The sequence below is a fragment of the Aegilops tauschii genome, chromosome 1 (assembly GCF_002575655.3).
Source record: "Aegilops tauschii subsp. strangulata cultivar AL8/78 chromosome 1, Aet v6.0, whole genome shotgun sequence".
NCBI lineage: Eukaryota > Viridiplantae > Streptophyta > Magnoliopsida > Poales > Poaceae > Aegilops > Aegilops tauschii.
This window is the reverse complement of record NC_053035.3, coordinates 265,784,810-265,808,424: the sequence shown is the minus strand read 5'-3', so window position 1 is coordinate 265,808,424 and position 23,615 is coordinate 265,784,810. Positions and strand designations below refer to the sequence as shown.

At 48.2% G+C, this 23,615-nt stretch overlaps 1 protein-coding gene across 1 annotated transcript; it reads left to right on the top strand.

The window, feature by feature from the left end:
* The first annotated feature begins 18,228 nt into the window (after positions 1–18,228).
* Positions 18,229–19,091, top strand: LOC109771921 (uncharacterized). The gene has a single exon (XM_020330616.4). The coding sequence runs from the start codon at positions 18,364–18,366 to the stop codon at positions 18,868–18,870; it is 507 nt and encodes a 168-aa protein (XP_020186205.1). The 5' UTR covers positions 18,229–18,363; the 3' UTR covers positions 18,871–19,091.
* Positions 19,092–23,615: the final 4,524 nt, after the last annotated feature.

Genomic DNA, 23,615 nt, shown 5'->3' with positions numbered 1-23,615 from the left:
CCGAACCAACTCGAATACCACAATTAAAACAAAACAAAGGATTGGCTCGCAGAATAAGCTGGAAACAAACATATGATAGATCCCATATCGTATCATGTGTGAGTTGGAAAGATATCCTACGAGATACTTGAATTCCCACTTATAAACTCCCGAAACTTTCTCGTTATGCAATCTGGTGTTGGGGATACAGGGGACACAATATATCTCACCCAAACTAATAATACCTAGATCCAGCTGTATCCATCCTTCAACACATAACCAAGAAACCTTCGGAAATCATTTACCTCAACCTTCGAAAAGCATCCGTTATACGAGTTATGGCAATACTCCCGAACTCCCGCCCCATACTGGGTGGCGTCGAGGTGATCTCACCAACAACTGCATAAAAGAGATTTTCGATGTCGGCGAAACTCAGGTATTCCAGAACTGCAACGATAAAATTGTGACGACAACACCTCGGAGCTCAACTCCCCGGGACACTGCCACAACCCCTAAATGTCAGGAGGCACCAAGAACAATGTTCTCGTCACAAAACCATCAGAACGATTCCAGGATACCCGCGTGATCCTAAAAAAATTAGTGAAATTTGAGGAGAGAAAAGTCAAAACTTCTACGTCAGGAGGCCTCACCAGAGCGACGAAGGGACTGAGGAGAAAAAAGAATCCTACTCTCTGATATATATAATCCTAAGACTCAAAACATTTTTTTCTAGACTCAACAACGCCAGCGATTCGATCAAGCAGGGGGCTCCTAAGTCGGGGATGGCTCTGATTACCAACTTGTAACACCCACGATGCGGCTATATCTCCCACGTGTCGAGGCACGACTTAGAGGCATAACCGCATTGTGGTTTTGTCGCAAGAAGGGTCATCTTCACACAATCCCATGTAATGAACAAGAATGGGATAAAGAGTTGGCTTACAATCGCCACTTCACACAATACATAAATAAATCATACATCAATCAAAGTACACACATAGGTCCGACTACGGAACCAAAATAAAAGAAGACAACCCCAAATGCTAGATCCCCGATCGTCCCCAACTGGGCACCACTACTGATCAATAGGAAAACGAAACACAGTAATGGCCAAGGTCTTCGTCGAACTCCCACTTGAGCTCGGTTGCGTCATCTGCACTGGTATCATCGGCACCTGCAACTGTTTGGAAGTATCTGGTGAGTCACGAGGACTCAGCAATCTCACACCCGCGAGATCAAGACTATTTAAGCTTATAGGAAAGGATGGGGTAATGAGGTGGAACTGCAGCAAGCACTAAACATATATGGTGGCTAACATACGCAAATAAGAGCGAGAAGAGGAGCAACGGAACGGTCGTCAACTAGTAATGATCAAGAAGTGATCCTGAACTCCTACTTACGTCAAACATAACCCAAAAGCCGTATTCTCTTCCCGGACTCCGCCGAAAAGAGACCATCATGGCTACACACGCGGTTGATGCATTTTAATTAAATCAAGTGTCAAGTTCTCTACAACTGGACATTAACAAATTCCATCTGCCACATAACCGCGGACACGGCTTTCGAAAGATAATACCCTGCAGGGGTGTCCCAACTCAGCCCATTATGAGCTCTTACGGTCAACGAAGGATAAACCTTCTCCCGGGAAGACCCGATCAGTCTCGGAATCCCGGTTTACAAGACATTTCGACAATGGTAAAACAAGACCAGCAAAACCACCCGAATGTGCCGACAAATCCCGATAGGAGCTGCACATATCTCGTTCTCAGGGCACACCGGATGAGCAGTCCGTACAACTAAAACCAGGCCTCAAGTTTCCCCGAGGTGGCGCCGCAAAGGGCTCTAGTTTGGACCAACACTCGGAGGAGCACTGGCCTGGGGGGGGGGTTAAAATAAAGATGACCCTCGGGATGCGCAACTCCCAAGGGAAAAAGGCTAGGTGAGGCAAATGCAAAACCAAGGTTGGGCCTTGCTGGAAGAGTTTTATTCAAAGCGAACTGTCAAGGGGGTCCCATAAATCACCCAACCGCGTAAGGGATGCAAAATCAAGGAACATAATACCGGTATGACGAAAACTAGGGCGGCAAGAGTGGAACAAAACGCCAGGCATAAGGCCGAGCCTTCCACCCTTTACCAAGTATATAGATGCATTAATTAAATAAGAGATATTGTGATATCACAACATAAACATAATCCAACATGGAGCAATCTTCACCTGCAACTAGCAACGCTATAAGAGGGGCTGAGCAAAAGCGGTAACATAGCCAAACAACGGTTTGCTAGGAAGGGTGACAAAGGTTAGAGGTTCATGGCAATTTGGGAGGCTTGAAGAGCAAGTGCTAGGTAGCGCGGAATAGCAATAGAGCGAAACAACTAGCAAGCAAAGATAGAAATGATTTCGAGGGTATGGTCATCTTGCCTAAAATCCCGCAAGGAAGAAGAACGAGTCCATGAAGAAGACAAATGGATGTAGTCGAATGAATCCTCACAACTCCGGAACGAAACCGAAGCTAACGAGAGAAGCAACCCGGAAAGAAACAAACAACATAGTAAACAACCACCACATACACATGGCATGATGCACAAACAAGTATGATGCATGTCCGGTTTAAATATGCATGGCATGGCAAAGTGCACAAACAATACCACAAATTAAGTGGAGCTCAATATGCAATGAGTTGCATATTGACGAAACACCACATACGATTATTTAGTTCTCTCTCGGTTATGTACCCAACAATATTAAATGTTGATTAACATGGCAAGAGGTGAGGCATAAGAAAACTACCTATCTAGGCAAGTTTAAATGAGGCCGGAACAACAAACAACAATTCCGGAAAAATCCTCATGTGCATATTTTAGATTTGGTACTGTTCTGCCATAAACACAATTTTAATGTTGTTAAACAGCAAAATAAAGTGCACCAAGTTAATCTAGGCATTTTTCTACCCCAGTTACATATAAAGTTTATTAAATTCGGAGCTACGGTTATTTAGTTATGAAATAAGTCATTTTAACATGGCATTTAGCAAATTAATGCAAACAGCAAGTTAAACATTTTTAACATGGATGAAAGTTGCATATTATGAAACTAGATGAAATTTTGAGCATTATATATATATAAATTATTTACATATGATGCATGGTTTATTAGTTATTAGATGCATGAACACTAGGGGTTTTTCTGTAAAACTGCACTCTCTAGAATAATTAGCTAAAACGTCCAGAACGGAAAAAAACGATGCGGGCCGAATCTGGAGCACGGCTGGGCTGAATCTGGAACAGGGCAACGGCTGGGAGGCTCACCATGGGCTCTTGGCCCGGTCGGCTTGGAGATGGAGGCTGGAAGGGGGGCGTTGGGCCTGCTTGCTAGTGGCCCACGCGGCCGCTGAAGCTGGGCCAGGGGCACTGGCTACGGTCAACGCGGCAGGGACGAGCGGCGTCCTCTGCACGACAGGGAGCAGAGCCGCGGCAGCACGGCTGCTCGCCGGAGACGATGGCAGGGAGGCGGAGACGGCGGATCTGGACGGAGGGGGCCGGATGCAGATGAAGAAGCTCCAGGCAGAGAAGGTTCCATGGGGCGGCGGCGTCCTTGTTCGTCCCTAAGAGAGAGAGAGAGAGCGATTGAGAGAGAGGAAAATAGAGGAGGACCGGAGGACAGAGAGGAAGGGTCGGTGACCTGCGGGGCTCCGGCGGCGCGGTCAATGGGCAGGAGAGGCGGGGTCGAGGTGCTTGTCCTCCTTTGCACTGCTTCGATGCAGAGAAACAGGAGGCAGAGGCGAGGCGGGCATGGCGCGGCGGAGCTCGGGCCCTGGGATGCTGGCGAGGTGGCCGTCCGGGAACAACACGGGGAAAAGGGGACGCAGGGCTGGAGCAGGGGCACCGGCAGCTTCATCCTGTCGGGTGCATCGGCGACCTGCAGACAGGCGGTCACGACGGGGTAAGTTCAGAGAGGAGCAGCAGGGAAAAGAGAGGAGGCACGGGGAGCGGCGGCATGACCTAGTTGCTGCTGCTGCTTGCCGGCGTCGCGCCGGGCGCACGGGACAGGCGCGGGGAGGACGGGGCTCCGTTGGGATGAGGGAGGAGGCGCACGGCTGCTGGTGGTCTCAGCACAAGCAGAGGGCTTGGGCGATTCGGCGTGGCGCAGCTGGCTGGTTGTGCAAGACGAGGAGGTAGGTGGTTGGATGGATCGGGAGGGGATCCCGATGTGTAGAGGACAAGGGGGGTGGCGGCGTGATGGATGGAATGGATGGATGGGACAGGAGGCCTAAAAACTAGGGTTGCCCGCTATATACACCGAGTGGATTTGAATAGGGGTCGTTCGGGTCCCTCTGATCATAATCAGACGACCCGCAATAAATAGGTTAGGGAGACCGAAAGAGAAACCGAAAATGTTTTATAGATATTTGGAGATGATCCGGACCCATCGGTAACGACAGCCCGGTTCGGGTTCGGGGAAGTTTCGGACACGGGCGAGGGGTCGGTGCACTGTGCAAAGAGGGTTTAGGCGAACGATGTCAAGAGGGAAGCGAAAACCCGATTGGTCTGGAACGGTCAACGAAGGCAAGGGGGGACATGGCAACTACGAGCGGATGCAAGTTTAAAAAAAAAATGACGGCAACGAGTGCCGATGCAATGCAAATGAAGACATGATGAAAGCAACAAACAAATAATTAACACAGCTGACACGCAAAACATGGAAGGCGTCTGGAGCGTCGGTCTCCGGGCGTTACATTACCACTGAGCGTAAACCGGCCAGGAGAGGCCGGGTTAACTTCATAAGTAGTTCATCTGTATTTGAAGCCCATGAAGACAGACGGTGACGCTTCATGAAGGCCCAGGGCCCAAAGCCGGTTTAAGGCATGTAGACACAAACCGGCATTAAGATGTAAACTTGTGTTGTAAGATATGCGTAGCAGAGACCGAGCCGGACACGATTATGAGCCGGCCTCGGAGTCTGTAAACCGACGGGCGTCAACCCATGTATATAAGGGGATGACCCGGCGGCGGTTCAGGGACAACAGACAACAAGTCGAGACTCAGGCAAAGCGTATTCGCTCCCTGGTCATCGAAACCCCATCAATTCCATCACAACTAGATGTAGGCTTTTACCTTCATCGTAAGGGGTCGAACTACTATAAAACTCTCTTGCGTCCCTTGTCCGCTTTAACCCCTTCAAGCTAACCCGTAGCGATGGCTCCACGACTAAGTGCTTTCTCTAGGACATCTGCCGTGACAAACCACGACAGGTATGATAGTGATCTAGGAGTGGATCACTGGACAACGGTCAAAGTTATCCTTAGTTACCTAAGAGGACTAAGGAAATATTTCTCGGTTATGGAGGTGATAAAAGAGTTCGTCGTAAAGAGTTACGTCGATGCAAGCTTTTACACCAATCAAGATGACTCTGAGTCTCAATCTGGATACGTATTGAAAGTGGGAGCAATTAGCTAGAGTAGGTTCATGCAGAGCATTGTAGACATAGAAATTTGCAAAAAACACACGGATCTGAATGTGGCAGACCCGTTGACTAAACTTCTCTCACAAGCAAAACATGATCACACCTTAGTACTCTTTGGGTGTTAATCACATAGCGATGTGAACTAGATTATTGACTCTAGTAAACCCTTTGGGTATTGGTCACATGGCGATGTGAACTTGGCTGTTAATCACATAAAGATGTGAACTATTGGTGTTAAATCACATGGCGATGTGAACTAGATTATTGACTCTAGTGCAAGTGGGAGACTGAAGGAAATATGCCCTAGAGGCAATAATAAAGTTGTTATTTTATATTTCCTTATATCAGGATAAATTTTTATTATTCATGCTAGAATTGTATTAACCGGAAACTTGATACATGTGTGGATACATAGACAAAACACCGTGTCCCTAGTAAGCCTCTACTAGACTAGCTCGTTAATCAAAGATGGTTAAGTTTCCTAACTATAGACATGTGTTGTCATTTGATGAACGAGATCACATCATTAGGAGAATGGTGTGATGGACAATACCCATCCGTTAGCATAGCATATTGATCGTTCAGTTTTATTGCTTTTGCTTTCTTCATGTCAAATACATATTCCTTCGACTATAAGATCATGCAACTCCCGGATACCGGAGGAATGCCTTGTGTGCTATCAAACGTCACAACCTAACTGGGTGATTATGAAGATGCTCTACAGGTATCTCCGAAGGTGTTTGTTGGGTTGGCATAGATCAAGATTAGGATTTGTCACTTCGAGTATCGGAGAGGTATCTCTGGGCCCTCTCTGTAATACACATCATAAGAAGCCTTGCAAGCAAAGTGACCAATGAGTTAGTTGCAGGATGATGTATTACGGAACGAGTAAAGAGACTTGACGGTAACGAGATTGAACTAGGTATGAAGATACCGACGATCGAATCTTGGGCAAGTAACATACTGATGGACAAAGGGAATAACGTATGTTGTCATAACGGTTCGACTGATAAAGATCTTCGTAGAATATGTAGGAGTCAATATGAGCATCCAGCTTCCGCTATTGGTTATTGACCGGAGAGGTGTCTCGGTCATGTCTACATAGTTCTCGAACCCGTAGGGTCCGCATGCTTAACGTTCGATGACAATTTTGTATTATATGAGTTATGTGATTTGGTGTCCGAATGTTGTTCGGCGTCCCGGATGAGATCACAAACATGACGAGGAGTCTTGAAATGGTCGAGAGGTAAATATTGATATATAGGATGATAGTATTCGGACACCGGAAGTGTTCCAGATAGTATCGGGTATTTATCGGAGTACCGGGGGGTTACCGAAAACCCCCGGGGGGAAGGTATGGGCCATATGGGCCATAAGAGGGGAGCACACCAGCCCACAAGGGGTGGCGCGCCCTTGGCCGAATAGGAGAAGGAGGAGAAGGGGTTCGGCCCCCCTTCCTTCTCTCCTTCCCCCTTCCTTTTTCTTTCCGGCTAAAGAAGGAAGGGGGGAGGCCGAATTGGAGGAGCACCCAAGTAGGATTCCTCCTACTTGGGGCGCCCCAAGGCTGCTCCCCTCCCCTTCCCACCTATATATACGTGGGGAGGGGGCACCTAGAACACACACTAACAATTGTTAGCCGTGTGCGGCGCTCCGCTCCACAGTTTACGCCTCCGGTCATATCTTCGTAGTACTTAGGTGTAGCCCTACGCGGATCACTTCACCATCACCGTCACCACGCCGTCATGCTGATGGAATTCATCTTCTTCCTCGACACCTTTGCTAGATCAAGAGGACGAGGGACGTCATCGACCTGAACGTGTGTAGAACTCGGAGGTGCCGTATGTTCGGTGCTTGATCGGTCGGATCTAGAAGAAGTTCGACTACATCAACCGTGTTGTCAAACGCTTCCGCTTTCGGTCTACGAGGGTACGTGGACACACTCTCCCTCTCTTGTTGCTATGCATCTCCTAGATAGATCTTGCGTGAGCGTAGGATTTTTTTTGAAATTGCATGCTACGTTCCCCAATACGTTGGCTGGCGGCCTCTGGCATCAGTGTCCGCGGACTGGACCCCCTGTCCACGGACAGATGCCGGAGAAAATTCGCAGGTCAGCGTTGGAGATGCCATGAGGGAAAAAAAATCTGTGTTGCTAATTTTTAGGGATATGTGGTGTGCACCATCGAATTAGTCAAGGGTAGTTTCATCACAAATCTTATATACCTAAAAGAGTGATCTCCATTACCTTATTTATCTCAACATGCAGCCTGTCCACACTAGACCATGCCATATAAGCAAAAACTGATTTCGCATGCAACCATGTCATGACTAACCCTATCACTGTCGCCCGCATGGTTCACGCAAAGAAAACAACACATCATAGTCCCTTCGTTTTCCCCTATGGATTTAAGCCGATAACCTGGGCTGAACGAACTATGCATTCTACCCATCGAATTTTAAGCCAACAACATGGGTGTAAGAAGCTGCTACAATTTTTACACATGGGCTGCCCAGGCCGATAGTGCCAGGTAACTGGCTTGATTATTGATAGTAGCCCATGTTGCTATTGTAGGCCTAGCTTATTTCATCTTCATGCTAGCCTCTTCTCTTTTTCTCGAGAAGGTTCCCTCGCAACCCTTTCGTTCCCTCAAATACTCCTCCATTGATTGATTTCTATCATTCTCCTTATCTTCTCCACCAAACCTCCTTCAATTCCTCTCATCTACTCCACTATTTTGCAAAAGAGGCCGCTGGATTTCTGATTCTTATCTTCATCTTCTCTAAACAAATGTGTTGCTTCAAATCCCATCATCTACACCAAAGCTGCGTATCTGTGCCCCTTACTGCCCCCATGGGTTTACCACTGATGTGCTGGATAGGGAAAATTTGTAGGAGGCATCAACACCAACCTCCCCGAACACCGGTGAAGCGCTTGATCGCCTGCGTGTGGTGCTGGTCTGCGACCCTGGCTCTAGCAAGAGTAGACTTATCATCTTCCTCGCCCGCGAGGCTCTGCCGCCCCACGATGTACCTCATACCTGCGTTCCCAAGGATATCTCTTCCTGAAATATGCTCCCCCAAACCATTCTGCTTCTTTAGTTTGATTGTGTTTCAAAGTATGCATTTTGTTACAACTTTGCGTTCAAATTTTACAGCACACGATGGAGATGATTACTGAATGCTAGGCGACGAACATGATTATGTTGAGAGGTCCTGGAACGACTCAACTCCTTCTTGTTCCCTACCAACCTCTAATGCTCGGGTTGGTGCAGCCCGCCTAAATCATCCATCATCGATGATTTTGCTTTCTGAGATTGAGTTCTTTGAGCTACATGCCCATGCCTCAAGACCTTGAGCCAATTGACTACCAGATGGTAATATTTTCCATATATAACTTTTTTTGTCAATTAGATTAACTAAACTGGGTTCCGTTATTCTTCTAGGTATATGTTCCCTGAACTGTAGAATTAGCAGTTCAGTTGCCCATTTGATGATTCTTCTACACAATATGCTCCCTGCACGACCATTCTAATAGGCATCAATCATTTTAGGTTTGGACCTTTCTTGATTGATGTGGCTCCTTTTAATTTTAGCTCTTCTACTTTCACCTTTGTTGCAAATACAGAGGGTTCTCAATTTGTTTTTTCAGGAATATACTCCTGAGAGTTCTCTTTGTCGTCGTTGATTTCCAATATTAAGAAAGATTATACTCCTGAATGTTATTGAGTGGCATTTTCTCTATACGTGCCTTTGTCATCGCGCGAAAAAATAATACACCTTATATAAAAAATGAAAATCCTAGACCTACGGGTCTATATAACTCTTACGTGACACATAATTTTTCTTTCCTTAATAATCTCTTCCCCTGAATTTCAGGGTGGGACCAATCCCCCAACTAATGATAGTCCTCCAAATCAGCCCCTACGTAACATACATAGAAAACATCCTGTAGATGTAGCATTGCTCTGTATAGAAACGGTTGGGGTACAATAATCCTATATCCAGTAAAGCTATGAAAGGTTTTACATAATCTTCCTAAATACTTCTCGGCCCCCTTGAATTTCCGGTGGGTGGGGCTCCTTCCTCATCATTCCCCAATGATGATTAGCCACACTACTATCACGTAAAGCGTGTAACTATCTCTACGTAGGTGTAGCATTACTCGTTGGAGTATGTCGGTTCTCTTAAGCATGGATTAATAATAGGTAAACATTTACAATCGACACGCCGGGCCGAACTGTTCGGCCGGTCGCGGGCACAACGTTAGATAGACTCGCGAGGTATGATTCGATTTACGCCACATCACCTAGCCAGCCAGCACACACACGTGATTATGAGTGGGACCACGCGCCGGTCGCGAGCAACCTTATCCCCTCTGCTTTCTTCTCGTCCTCCCATTCTCTTTCAGAGCTTGACCCACCGAACCCCCCGCTCCAGATCGGCGAGAAAGCCATGGCTGCCACCTGCTCCTCCCAACCAAGCTCAGGCAAATCGCCGGGGAGGGCGACCACATGCCATGCTTTCCACGCACATGAGAGACGAACTAGGGTGAGGTGCTCCGCGCTTGAGCAGATCGCCTGAGGAAGGAGGAGATGATGCGGCAGGGGAGCTGCAGGCGCTATTGTGTGCCGGCGATGCTGCGAGGTGGTGTACCACGCGGCGATGGCGAACCTCTCGTGCGTAAAACCGGCGAGCATCGAAGCTGGCCCCTGCTATGACGGAGTTGCAGCCGGCACGGGACAAAGCTGCAACCGGCAAGCAGCGGAGCTGGAACCATGTCCCGGTTTTGCTGCAATAGGCATTTTTTTCTTATGCATGGGAGATGCTGCATCATTGTTGTTTTTCCTGGAAAGATGTTCCAATTTGCTGGAACCATGCCCCAATTTTGCTGGAACCGACATTTTCTTCTGATGCATACAAGAGTCTGCATCGTTGTTTTTTGCTGGAACCATGTCTCAGTTTTTGGAGCCGATATTTCTTTTTGATACATGGGAGAGGCTGCATTTTTGTGTTTTGTTGGAACCATTTCTTAGATGAAAAAAGCTTCAACCAAACGATAAAGAAAGCTTTTTGCTACAGCCGGCCAGGGCTTTTGCTACATGCATCCATGGTTGAGCTGCGACCCCGCGATGGCGGTGACGTTTTTAGCTGCAACCGTCCATTGTTTTTTGCTACATCCATTTTCATGGCAGAGCTGTGACCTATGATGGTCGGGCCATGATGATATTTTGCTACAACCGTCATCTCCTTTTGCTACAATCGGCGGGATTATTTGCTACATCCATTCACGGCAGAGCTGTGGCCGAGATGGCAGCGAGATGATTTTTGCTGCAACCGCCTTCGCGTTTTGGTACGACCAGCGAAGCTTTTTGCTACATCCATGCATGGCGGGTGTGCCTCCTTCGGTGCGTGGTGCCTCCATCTCAGGAGGGACGAACCCTCATCCTCATCCAGTCGTGGGGGTGACCTCCACTCGCTCCCGCCCTCCGGCTCAGACGTCGGGCTTCTCCGGTCCGCCTCTTCTTCAGCGAGGACCGGCGCCGGTCTACAACTACGGTGCCAACCCCCTAGCTATGGCCAGGCTGGGCACTACGCCCCGCCATACGGTCCGGCCATCGCCGGTGCGCCAGGCTCTATGTATGGGACTTCGCCGGCCGGGATGTCCGTTCCTTCGGAGTTCCATCCCGGAGGGATTGTGGCACAACCAGTACAGAAACGTAAGAAGAAGAAGAAGCCGCATCAACAACAGTTTGCTGGGGGAGCTTTGCAACATGGTTATCACCCACCGGCTCAGCACATGCAAGTTCACCAACATATACCGCATCAACCTATACAACAACAACATGTGCAGTCTTATCAGCAGGGGCAATATCAGCAATTTGTGCAGCAGCAGAACACTCAGGTGCCACAATTGCCACATGGGCTTACTACTGTCGATGTCCCTTCTCTGGGAGTTGTCGTGTCTGATGTGCAGGTGAATCCTACGGTGCCTAAGAACAAGGCTAAGAAAGGGGTTCGATGCTGGAAGTGTGCGGTGGATACGCATGCCGCGAAGGATTGCACAGTGCAGCATTACTGTTATATTTGTGACAAAATCGCTCATCCAACGTTGCAATGCCCGGTTCTGAAACTCCCCAAGCCCAATGCTTTTGTCTCGGGAGTTGGTGCTGAGGAGACTTACTTTTCCCAGCTGCCAGATAGTGTGGTGAAGGATCATTTGGCGCCGACACAGACACTGACCGCCCATGTTCATGTGAGTGGGTTGATGGTACCGGCGAACATTGTCGAGAGTCAGTTTGCTAGGAGATGTCCGGTACATGATCAGTGGAAGTGGGAGGCTATTCAACACGGGTCCGATGCTTACCTCGTTAGCTTTCCTTCTTTCGAGGATTTGGACAGGGTTGACGGAATTCAGATGAACGTGCCATCGGTTAATGCCCAGATGACTGTCACCGCATGGAGGTCGCAGGAGGTTCCACATAAGCTCGAACTTCAACAGATTTGGCTCCATGTCAAAGGTGTTCCTCATACAGTGCGTCATTTTTGGGGTCTATGGGCCATTGGTACTTTGATGGGAAAGACCTTAGATGTGGATCTCATTAGCCTACGACGCCGTGGTGTAGTACGGATTCTCGTGGCTATGACCAACTCTCATATTTTGTCTAAGGACAAGGATGATGCGGGGCCTTTTGTTGCAACAGATGTGTTGGTTAAGCTCAAGGGCTACGCATTCACGTTCAGGAAGGAACCGGCTGGATACATTCCTGATCCTGACTTTGTTCTGTTTATCTAGAGACGCAAGGGTGATGATGCTGATGATGAGAGCGGCGCCAAGGAGAAGGACAATGTGATGGACACCTCAGAGCACACCGGGAACCCTTCCAATCATCCATCTCCTAGTTCTGCTCCGGCGAATAAAATTCATGAGACTCAAGTTCAACAATGTGTATTGTCGAGTGTGGGCTCTGGAGATGTGACATGATGTGGTTCAGTGCTCTTAGCGCAGGAGTCTGCCTTGCCTTCTGCCTCGCCTTCTACGCCACGGGCTGTCATTGTGTCGCAGCCGTCGTCGCCTTCTTGGACTGCAACGTCGTCGTCCGCTGCCCTCCAGTCGGTGCAGGTCACCGGCGGCTCAGTGGGATGCCCGGACTCTTCATCTGCTGAGATGGCGCCGCAGCCGCCGCCGTCGACGCGGACGGTGCTGTGGCAGACGGCTGTCTCCAAGCCGGTGCAGGCAGCCGGAGTTTCAGCGGGACGCCCTATAGCGCCTTCAACTAGCAGGCATCCAATGGCTCGGGTAGGGCCAACCTAGCATGCACCTTAGTTGGAGCCGTGCATGCATGTTTCGAGTGTGCTGGGACACAAAGGGTTGGCCTCGGGTATGCAGCCATGCAACACTACACATTCAACTGTTATTCGATCTTCATCGGAGCCGGACGCGTCCGCAGCTGCTCAACAATTTCTAATGAAGCCAAACGTGTGCGTCTCACCCATGCACGCACCACCCGTGGTCCCGCCTCCAGACACGCCACTTCGGCGGCAGCGTTGAGTTTACCGGTGGTCTTGACTGCCGGAGAGGGGGTTTCTACTACACCCTCATCCCCTCCTCCGGTGGAGGTTCCTACACGTCTTTCTTCATCGGGGGTAACACCCACACGTTGCAGTGCCCATCATGCGGTGGCCGATGATGGAACGGCGGACACCGATGAAGACTCTTTGGCCAAGGCTATGCGACGTATAGTTGTGCAGAACCTCGACAACCAAGGTACTTCGTCATCACCCAAATCATTTTTGTCTTTTTCTACTACATCCATGGTTGCTAAGTTGAATAATGTGGGTGTTAGTCTAGGAAATAATGAGAATGATATTTCTGTTTCCACAAACGCATTGAGACATTTGGAATATGACCGATTAAAGGTCACTCCACGAGTTTCTAGCAAATCTTTTACCTCTCATCTAGATGAGGAGGAGCTGCATGCCACATCAGATGGCCAACTACTCGCTCATGCAGTAGGGGATGTTTCGGACGTGGGCTTGGAGGAACCCGGGCTTAGTTCATTGATTGAGCTTACAACTTCCAGTCGTAAATCCAAGTCCGACCGTTCGAAAAAGGCCGTAAACCCTCTAAGAGGGTGAAATTTTCTAAATATCCTATTGTTTCCTCATGAATGGCATGTTCTTTAATAGTAGAGGTCTTGGTGACTTGGCTAAACATCTATTCATTGCGGAGTGTAATAGGGAGTACAATTTAGACTTTCTGGCTTTATCTGAAACGGAGAGACGTGATTTCTCAGCAAGTCTGCTTGACCGCCTGTCTGGCGGGATAGACTATAATTGGATTTCGCGGCCACCTCGAGGTCGTTCTGGGGGCATTTTACTTGGCATTAACACAGGGACTATGGATGTTCTAGCTAGTTCGTATGGAGAGTTTCATATTAAACTCCATATCCGAAACAAAGCTGACAACTTCACATGGACCCTCGTCGCCGTGTATGGGGCAGCCCAGGATGAGCTCAAGGCCGTTTTTCTCTGTGAACTGGTTAATTTGGCGAAAGATAATCCCTACCCCATTCTTATTGGTGGGGATTTTAACTTGCTACGATTTCCAAATGAGAAAAGCTGAGGTAGGTTTGATAATCATTGGCCTTTCCTTTTCAACGCTGTCATTGACAGTCTAGATTTGCGAGAGGTTTCCATGATTGGAAGACAGTTCACTTGGGCGATAGTCTTCCGGAGCCGACATATGAGAAGCTAGACCGCGTTTTAATGGATACCGACTAGGAATGCAAATTCCCAATGGTTTCTGTTCGCGCTCTTCCTCGTATAGAGGCTATTTCAGACCATGCACCCATTCTCTTAAGCACTGGATTACCTCGACCACAACACCGACGCAGGTTCAAGTTTGAACTGGGTTGGTTGCATCGGGATGGATTCCATGAAATCGTCAAGGAGGTGTGGAATAAACCGGTTGCCGGGCTTACCCCAATACACATATGGAACAACAAAATGTGTGCATTACGTAAGTTCCTTTGTGGATGGGCTAGGCACATAGCGGGTATCCTCAAAAAGGAGAAGCTCTGTCTTTAATCTATTCTTGATGATTTAGAAGCTCTAGCAGAGATTAGACCTCTCTCTGACATCGAAATAGAGATCAAGAGTCAATCAAATGCCCAGTTAGCTCGCATGTTGCGCGAGGAGGAACTCAAGTGGTACCAACATTCAAACTCTCAGTTTATCCTGAAAGGTGATTCGAATACGAGATTTTTCCATGGTTTCGCTAATGATAGACATCGGAAGAAACTTATTCATTCCCTACAACAGGAGGAGGGCACGATTGAAGGGCATGAGCAACTTAAGTCTTATATCACTAGTTATTATAAAAATCTATTCGGAACCCCTGAGGAAGGAAACTTCTCGATGGATGAGTCTCGAACAGATGACCCCCCCAGGTTTCTGATGTGGAAAATAGCCTCCTAACATCTCCATTTTTCGAGGAGGAAGTTAGAAAGGCGGTTTTCCTAATGGAGCATAACAAAGCACCGGGTCCTGATGGTTTTCCCGCTGAGTTCTACCAAAAATTTTGGGAGGTCATCAAACAAGATTTCCTACTCTTGTTTGGATGCCTTCACGCTGGCCAACTAGAGTTGTTCCAGTTAAACTTCGGTGAAATTATTTTATTACCTAAGGTTAATGAGGCTGAAAGGATACAACAATATCGTCCAATTTGCCTCCTTAATGTTAGTTTTAAAATATTCACCAAGGTAGCGACGATTAGGCTAAATTCGGTTGCTGAACATGTGGTTCGTCCTTCTCAAACTGCTTTCATGCAAGGCAGAAACATCCTAGATGGGGTTGTTGTCCTTCATGAAACAGTTCATGAATTGCATCGGAAAAAACTGAATGGGGTGGTTCTTAAAATCGACTTTGAAAAAGCTTATGACAAAGTCAAGTGGTCTTTTCTTCAACAGACTCTCAGAGTGAAAGGTTTTTTGCTGAGTGGCGCGCTATGATCCATAGTTGCGTGTCTGGAGGTAGTGTTGCCATTAAAGTTAATGATGACGTTGGCAACTATTTCCAAATGAAGAAAGGATTGCGACAAGGTGACTCAATATCGCCCATGCTATTCAATATAGTGGCTGATATGTTAGCAGTCATGATTGAGCGTGCCAAGGTTGATGGCCAAATTGATGGGGTACTGAATCATCTAGTGGATGGTGGCCTATCTATCCTCCAATATGCCGACGATATGATTCTCTTTATGGATCATGACCTCGAGAAAGCAAGAAATCTGAAATTAATTTTATCAGCATTCGAGCAACTCTCAGGGCTTAAGATCAATTTTCATAAAAGTGAACTGTTTTGTTTTGGTGAGGCTCAAGACGAGGCCCATCTGTATGCTGAGCTATTCGGATGCGGATTGGGCCAGTTTCCGATCACTTATTTGGGGATACCGATACATTATCGGAGACTCACAAATGATGAATGGAAACACGTCGATGAGAGACTACAAAAAAGACTTAGTAGTTGGAAAGGTAAATTGCTATCTCTGGGTGGAAGGTTGGTCCTCATAAATTCAGTACTAAGTAACATGGTACTATATATGATTTCCTTCTTCCAACTGCCGAAAGGAGTATTACATAGATTGGATTACTTCCGATCGAGATTCATTTGGCAAGGAGATAGCGAGAGAAAAAAATATCAGCTAGCTAAATAGAGTGTGGTTTGCCGTCCCAAGGACCAAGGCGGGCTGGGCATTCATGACCTTGAGGTTAAGAACAGGGCCCTCCTCGGCAAATGGTTGTTTAAGTTGTTGACGGAAGATGGTGTATGGCAAACCCTCCTAAGAAGAAAATATGTGGGTTCTAAGGCGGTATCCCAAGTATACTGGAAGCCTGGGGACTCTCATTTTTGGGCCGGACTAATGGCAACAAAGAAATATTTCTTCCGCTATGGTTCCTTCTCAATTAAGGATGGCTCGGAAATTAGATTCTGGTAGGATAAGTGGCTAGGTAGTGCTACTCTCCGGGAACAATATCCAGCTCTGTACAATATTGTGCGTCACAAGGGCGATACTATTGCCAAGGTTTTGGAATCATTCCCGCCAAATGTGACGTTCAGAAGGGATTTAATTGGACCTAGACTCCAATTGTGGAACATACTGCTCCAACGGTTAACCACGGTACAGTTGTCACAAGGGTCCGATATCTTTCGTTGGAACCTACATGGGAATGGGCAGTTCTCAGTGGAGTCTATGTATAGAGCTCTGATCCAGTCAGATGTGCCAGTTAATAATAATAAGAAGATCTGGAAGATGAAGATACCTCTTAAGAATAAAATCTTTGCGTGGTATCTCCGTCGCGGAGTCATTCTTACTAAAAATAACCTTATTAAGAGGAATTGGCATGGAAGTACGCAATGTGTATTTTGTCCGCATGATGAGACAATAAAACATTTGTTCTTTCATTATAAATTGGCTCGTTCTATATGGTCAGCCATCCAGATAGCTTGTGGCTTGTATCCTCCGTGTAGTGTTACTAATATATTTGGCAACTGGTTACATGGGATTGATCACAAGTTTAGAATTCTTCTCAGGGTGGGAGCGCTTGCCGTGATTTGGTCGCTTTGGCTATGTAGAGATGGTAAGGTTTTTAATGATAAAAGTACTTTCCTTATACAGGTTATCTACAGATGTACCGGGACGCTTCGTTTATGGTCCTCTCTACAGCGAGTGGAGAATCGAGACCTGTTTACGGAGGTGTGTACACGATTGAAGGCTGCGGCGAGGGATACTTTTACCCAACATGGGTGGCAGCATGATCTTAGGATTGGGCCTCCTACCATTTAGGTGTCATACAGATATTCATCTTTGTATTTCGCCTTCTTCTTTTATTTTGGCTTGTCGTGAGGACTTTGTTGGCTGTGTGCATCTTAGTTATGCAGAGGCCGGGTGTAATGCTTAAACCTTTTAAGTAATAAAGCGCCCCTTTTCGAAAACATCCATGCATGGCTCCAGAGTTGGCGAGAAACACAGGAAACAACGAAGGCGAGGGGCGGAGACCGGTGGCAAGGGCGGGGACCGGCGAGACGCGAGTGCCTGCTGCAGGCCGCGGCGGCAGCGCTGCGTTCCCACGAGGAAGGAGGACCGAGATCGAAAGTGGAGCGCGATGCATTTTTTTTCCTGTTGCGAGATCCAGATCGAACGGGTCACATATGTTGAATCGGACGCTCGCGCGATAATAGGCCGAACGGGTCAAATAGTACTCCCTCCGCTCCATAATGTAGTGCCTATAGATTTTTGCAAAAGTCAAACACAAACTTGATCATATTTATAGAGAAAACTAGGTACATTTAGAATACCAAATAGACATCATTGGATACATTATGAGTTATATTTTTAGAATGTACATGGTTGGTATTGTAGATGTAGACAGTTTTCTCTATATATTTGGTCAAAGTTAGCAAAGTTTGACTTTTATAAAAATTTATAAGCACTACATTGTGGAATAGAGGGAGTGTTAGTTAAATCCTAACTCTTCTCACATTCTCTTCCTTTCACGTGAAATTGTGAAGCAACAAATTCAGAGAGATCAGTAGAGTGAATTAACGGTATATATTTTCTGAGGGTTGGCTAGGCGCTTAGGTGAACGCCGAACGCATTCGACCCCGAACACACACGCCCCCTCAAAAACCGAACATTCTCCACTGTGCTTGGTGACCTACCCAACCAAACCAAAGCATCCATCATTACCGTTAGCTAGCTAGCTCAACTCCCCGTCACCTACCCGGCCACTCCGCTCTCCCTATAAACACCTCCCGTGCGAACCTCACTGCATCTCACCACACAAGCAGTAAACACACACAAGGTAGCTAGCCACAGCTCGACCAGCACGTTTCAGCTAGCTAGGCCAGGACAATCAACAGCGAAGATGGCCTCCCTCACCGTCTCGCAGACGACACCGGCGGCCGGCAGCGCCAACAAGCAGCGCGAGGGCGCGGAGATCATCACCGGCGCTGAGGCGTGCTACGAGCACTCCAAGGAGCTCCTCAAGGGGCTGGGGTTCCCGGGCGGGGTGATGCCGCTGCGCGGGCTGGAAGAGTGCGGGCTGGTGCGGGAGACCGGGTACGTGTGGATGCGGCAGGGGAAGCCTTACGAGCACCACTTCCGCGCCACGGGCACCCGGGTGCGCTACGACGCCGAGGTGACGGCGTACGTGGAGGAAGGGCGGATGAAGCGGATGACCGGGGTCCGGAGCAAGCAGATGATGCTCTGGGTGCCCATCGTCGAGATGAGCCTCGACGGCGCCGACAAGGTCTACTTCAAGTCCAACGTCGGCATCGGCCGCTCCTTCCCCGCCACCGCCTTCGCCGACGAGGACGCCCCCGCTGACAACGCGCCAGCGCCGGCCGCCGCCGAGGCCAGCGACAAGCAGTGATCGATCGACGTCGCAGCGTTCACATGGTTTGTGCTGGTGCCTATGGTACGTGTGCGTGATACGACTATACGAGTGATCTGCGGTGCACGCATTGGCACGAACAGGTAGGTGGTGCGTCTCGTGCGTGGATGTTTGTATCTTTTTATTTTGCGAGTTTGCTTCCATTAATTTTTATTACCAACGATGTATTGCTACGTGAATAATCGATGAAGTCTTTGTTACCCCTTTGTTACACAAGAGCAAGGTGTTGGGCGTTGTCCCGATCTAGTAGAGTGGTTGAGCTACCGCATTGGCGCTACTATCCGTCTATCTTATCCTTCTCCCAATCTGTCGCATCATAGTTACTCGTAATGAAGGGAAGCACTGTGCCATCGCCTTCAACTAGCAAGTTATGTTGCCAAGTCGCTTTCGGAATTGATGATGGTTCCACAAATAGGAATCGCTAACAGCTACACAATACCCCGGTGTTTCTTCACTTTGGGGCACTATAAATTCAGAATAGCTAATCACATCTAATTATAAAATAGTTACCTCACATTTAAATCTCGTGCAACTTGTGATTGACATCGTTTCTGCAGTGCGCTTCGTCGTGGTCATTGTTTTGAACCGTTCTCTTTTCTTTTCTCTGTCAGCTGGTGCGCTTGGTCGTGGTCATTGTTTTGAACCGTTCTCTTTTCTTTTCTCTGTCAGCTGATTATCTCCTGAATATGCTGGCCCTCGGGCCTGCTTCAAGCTATACCAGATGGGACTAAGCTACTTTTTAGAGAACATATTTTGCCATTCTAAGAAGATATTTCTTTATTTAGCTTTAAACTCTCTATAGCGGTCATATTAGTTTTATGGGGGATCCTCCGCCTTGCGAGCGGTCGGATGTGACAAAATCAAGCAGCTAAACTAATTTCTCTTCTTTGCAACAATTCTCTTGTTGCGGAAACATTTGTAACAGAGATTCTGTTGTGGATTTTTTGCAACATATGTTGTGTTGCAGGATTTTTTTTGCAACATAGGTTGTTGCAGATTTTTTTTTCTCTTCAATTTTTTGTAACAGAGGTATTGTTGCAGATTTTTTTGCAACTAAGGTGATGTTGCAGAATTTTCTCTCTTTGTCTTCACCTCTATATGGTGTTACGGAAAAAAAGTTTTGCAACATGACTGATGTTGCAGAAATATTTCTTGTAACAGATTAGATGTTGCAAAACAAAACTCCGCCGTCGTTCGCCGCTAGCCCGTTGGGCGGTGGTTATGGAGGAGCGGCGCCGTCCATTCCCGCCGCCCGCGAGCATCGAACCTCCGACCAGGTCGCCTCACGGGGAGGCACGCGACTCAATGGGAGCTCGGGGCAGTCGGAGCAGCACTGGGAGGCGACGACTCGACGGGAGCTCGGGGCAGTCGGAACAGCGCGGGGAGGCGACGACTCAACGAGAGCTCGGGAGGAGCACGAGCGGCGACTTCTATCAAAGATCCAGATCCTGCAACAGAGCGGTTGTTGCGATGAGAGTGATTGCAACAACGGGCCAGTTACAAAAATTAATGGTGGTGGCCATAGGGCACGTGGCGTGCAGACAAGGTGACGGATGCGGGGTTGTGATCTGCCGGATGATCTATAGAGTTTCCCTAGTTTTATTAAGTTTTTTAGTTTTTCCTCTGGGATATCATTTTGTTCCGCTGTGAGGATGGTCTCAACTTGTTTTCTATTTTTTTTTTTTGCGAATATTGTTCGTTTGTTTATTGGCTTGCAAGATTTGAAAGTCTACCGGTCAATCCATGTAAACTAAGAGTGTTGATCGATTTCCCTCTAAATCACTATTATCATTCTCTTCCATCTTCCGTTCTCTTTCCGTCATTACCAACTTTTTTGTTCTTTTTAGATTTCTTTCTTTTCACTATAATCTCTATCTGGTTTTTCCTTTTTATTTTCTATTTTTGTGTCAGTTCCTATTTTATTTATTTCTTTTTTGTTTTGTCTTATTTTTATTTTTTCAAATTTGTGAATAAGATTTGTGTATTTTTTTTATAAAAAATAAAAACACCTTCTAAATTCATAAATATTTTCTCATACGAAATTATGTCTCATTTAAGTTTACCACCATTCAATTTAGTGTCTGTAATTTTCATTCAAGCGCTCGATCCCCCGCCTTCCTGGTTGCTATTTGTTTGTCACACATCTTTTTTGGCCAGTTTGGCTTCATTATTGTCTGCCATTATCGCGAAGTGTTGGCAGCCCATTTCGCTGCGCTGTTTCTAGGCCTGAGTCGTCGAGATAGCCAGTTTATCAGGTCACTCATGCCCTGTGCTATTTTTCTAGGTCCACTTTTTGTTCAGCGTGCTTTGCTTTTTCCTGGCCATCCTCATGACCTTTTTTGTTAATTGTTATTGGTCTACGTTGTAGAATTGCAAGTGACATGTCCTTGCTGGTTGCCGCTTCTTTATCACATCCATTTTGTTGCTGTCTCATTTTGCTCGCCCCATTTTCTTTTGTTCTTCAATATAGCCAACGCGAGCAGGATGGGCGAGTCGATCGGGGGATTTGCTCGTTCTCGTTCATTCGCAAATGAGTCCAACCTTTTCCTCATCTCAATTGCAACACTACAAAAAAAAGACACATACGTGACATTTTGAGCCTAACGAATTTTTTTCTGTCATGCTTATGACACTTCTATGATGATAATTGTGACAAAACCTGTATCATCATAGATGTGGTGGGCTCCTACTTCTACGACAAAAAATCATGACAGAAAATGGGCTTTTAGTCCTGGGCGGGCCGGAGACGCAGCTGCATGACATTCTTTGGGCCGTCCATGATGGAAAAAACCGTGGTAGAAGCGAGGGCGAGGAAAATATCGGGGAGTTCCCGGTTACGGTGGGTGGTCGGGGCCGAGCGATGCGCGTTTCTCTCGTACACGTACGCGCGTGGGTGCGAGGGGCGTTGGGCTCTAACTGAACCCGAGCGAGGCGTTCGCCTACTGAACCCGATCGATTGCACTGCAGGCTACACGTTACTGAATCCGAGCGATCGATTGATGGATGTTAACTGAACCCGATCGAGCGATTCCTTCGCTACTGTTGCTAACTGAAGTCGATCGAACATGCTGCCTCTGGATGAACAGTGAACGTTGTTGGGGGGTTGAATGAACAGTTCCCGGTGGGAGGGGGTGGATGGACAGGACCCCGTGGTAGTAGAGGCCGTTGCCGCTGGATGAACAGTACCCCGATCGATCGAGCCGGTTGGGGGTGGATGAACAGAACCCCGTGGAGGGCTGGATGAACAGGACGACCCCGTGGAGGGCTGGTTGAACAGTAGCCGGTGGAGGGCTGGATGAACAGTAGCCAGTGGAGGGGTGGTTGAACAGGACCGCGTGGAGAGGGCTGGTTGAACAGTAGCCGGTGGAGGCTGGATGAACAGGAGCCCGTGGATGAACAGTCGCAGGTGGAGGCTGGAGGAGGTCGACGGTGGATAAACAGTAGCCCGTGGAGGCTGGAGGAGGTCGACGGTGGAGATGAACAGTATCCCGTGGAGTCCCGTTTTGCAGTACGCCACACCCCTCCCGATGAATAGGACCCCCGTTTCGACCGCAGCGCTCCAACACAAGTCCGTTTCCTCCGTTTTGTGGTACGCCACACCCCTCCCGATCAACAGGACCTCGTTTCGACCGTAGGAGGTCCAAGAGAAGTCCGTTTCCTCCATTTTGCGGTACGCCAGACCCCTCCCGATGAACAGGATCCCGTTTCAACCGTGGCCGGTCGAACACAAGGCCATTTCCTCCGTTTTGCGGTACGCCAGGCCTCGTTTCGATCGGCTGTTCCGTCCAAACCGGTTGGCTCCCGAGAACACGACATATTCCGTTGCCTCCCGATGAACACGACGCATTCCGTTGCCTCCCCATGAACACGACGACGACGCAGTTTCTCCGTTCCGACCCAGCCATGTACGAGCCCTGGCCGTATGTATGCGCGAGTAGGCATTCGAGACCCCGCCCGTATGTACGTACGTGGCCGTATTTACTTTCTTGCACCCTGGTTGTACGTACGTGTACATGCTACGTGTGCGCCTCTACTACGACACATGCACTTCCTTACACGGCCACGGTTCATCGCTGCAGCCTGTAGACAGACCGATCATATGTACGTACACAGAATGACAACGCTACGTACGCTTTGACCAGGTGGGTCCTGACTTTCAGGCACTTCCTTCCGTGCGAAGATGTAGCTGGTGGGTCCCAACAGTCGGGGGGAAACGTTTTTTTCGTGAAATAACGTGGCCCGTCCGGTGGGTCCCTACTGTCAGGTGGAGTAACTATTTTGCGCGTAATAAGGAGGCACTTCCTTGCTGCTGCCGTGGACCCAGCTGTCAGCCTCTCCACGTACAGTACTCTTCCGATGGAAGTCGTTCCTTGACCACGTTGACCACCCCGCGCCGAGAGCACCGGGGCGGTGGACGACGGCGAGGCCTAGAAAGGGGATGACGCAGAGCCGGGGAAGATGCGGCAGTGGATGCCCACGCGGAGGGGAGTACGTGGGTTGACTGCTTCGGCTGCGGTGTGAGGCTGCCATCGCCGGAGAATAGCAGGAGGTGTGGGTGAGTATAGAGGGATGGCATGGCCAGCGGTGGCAGCACAGCCGGACACGGGAGGCAGGAGTAGGCGGCACGGCCGATGCTTGTTTGGCAGGCTGGAGCAAGAAGACCAGAGGTTGAAGAAGCACTACGTCCGTTGGATGGACATCATACGGTCACTAAAACTAGAATC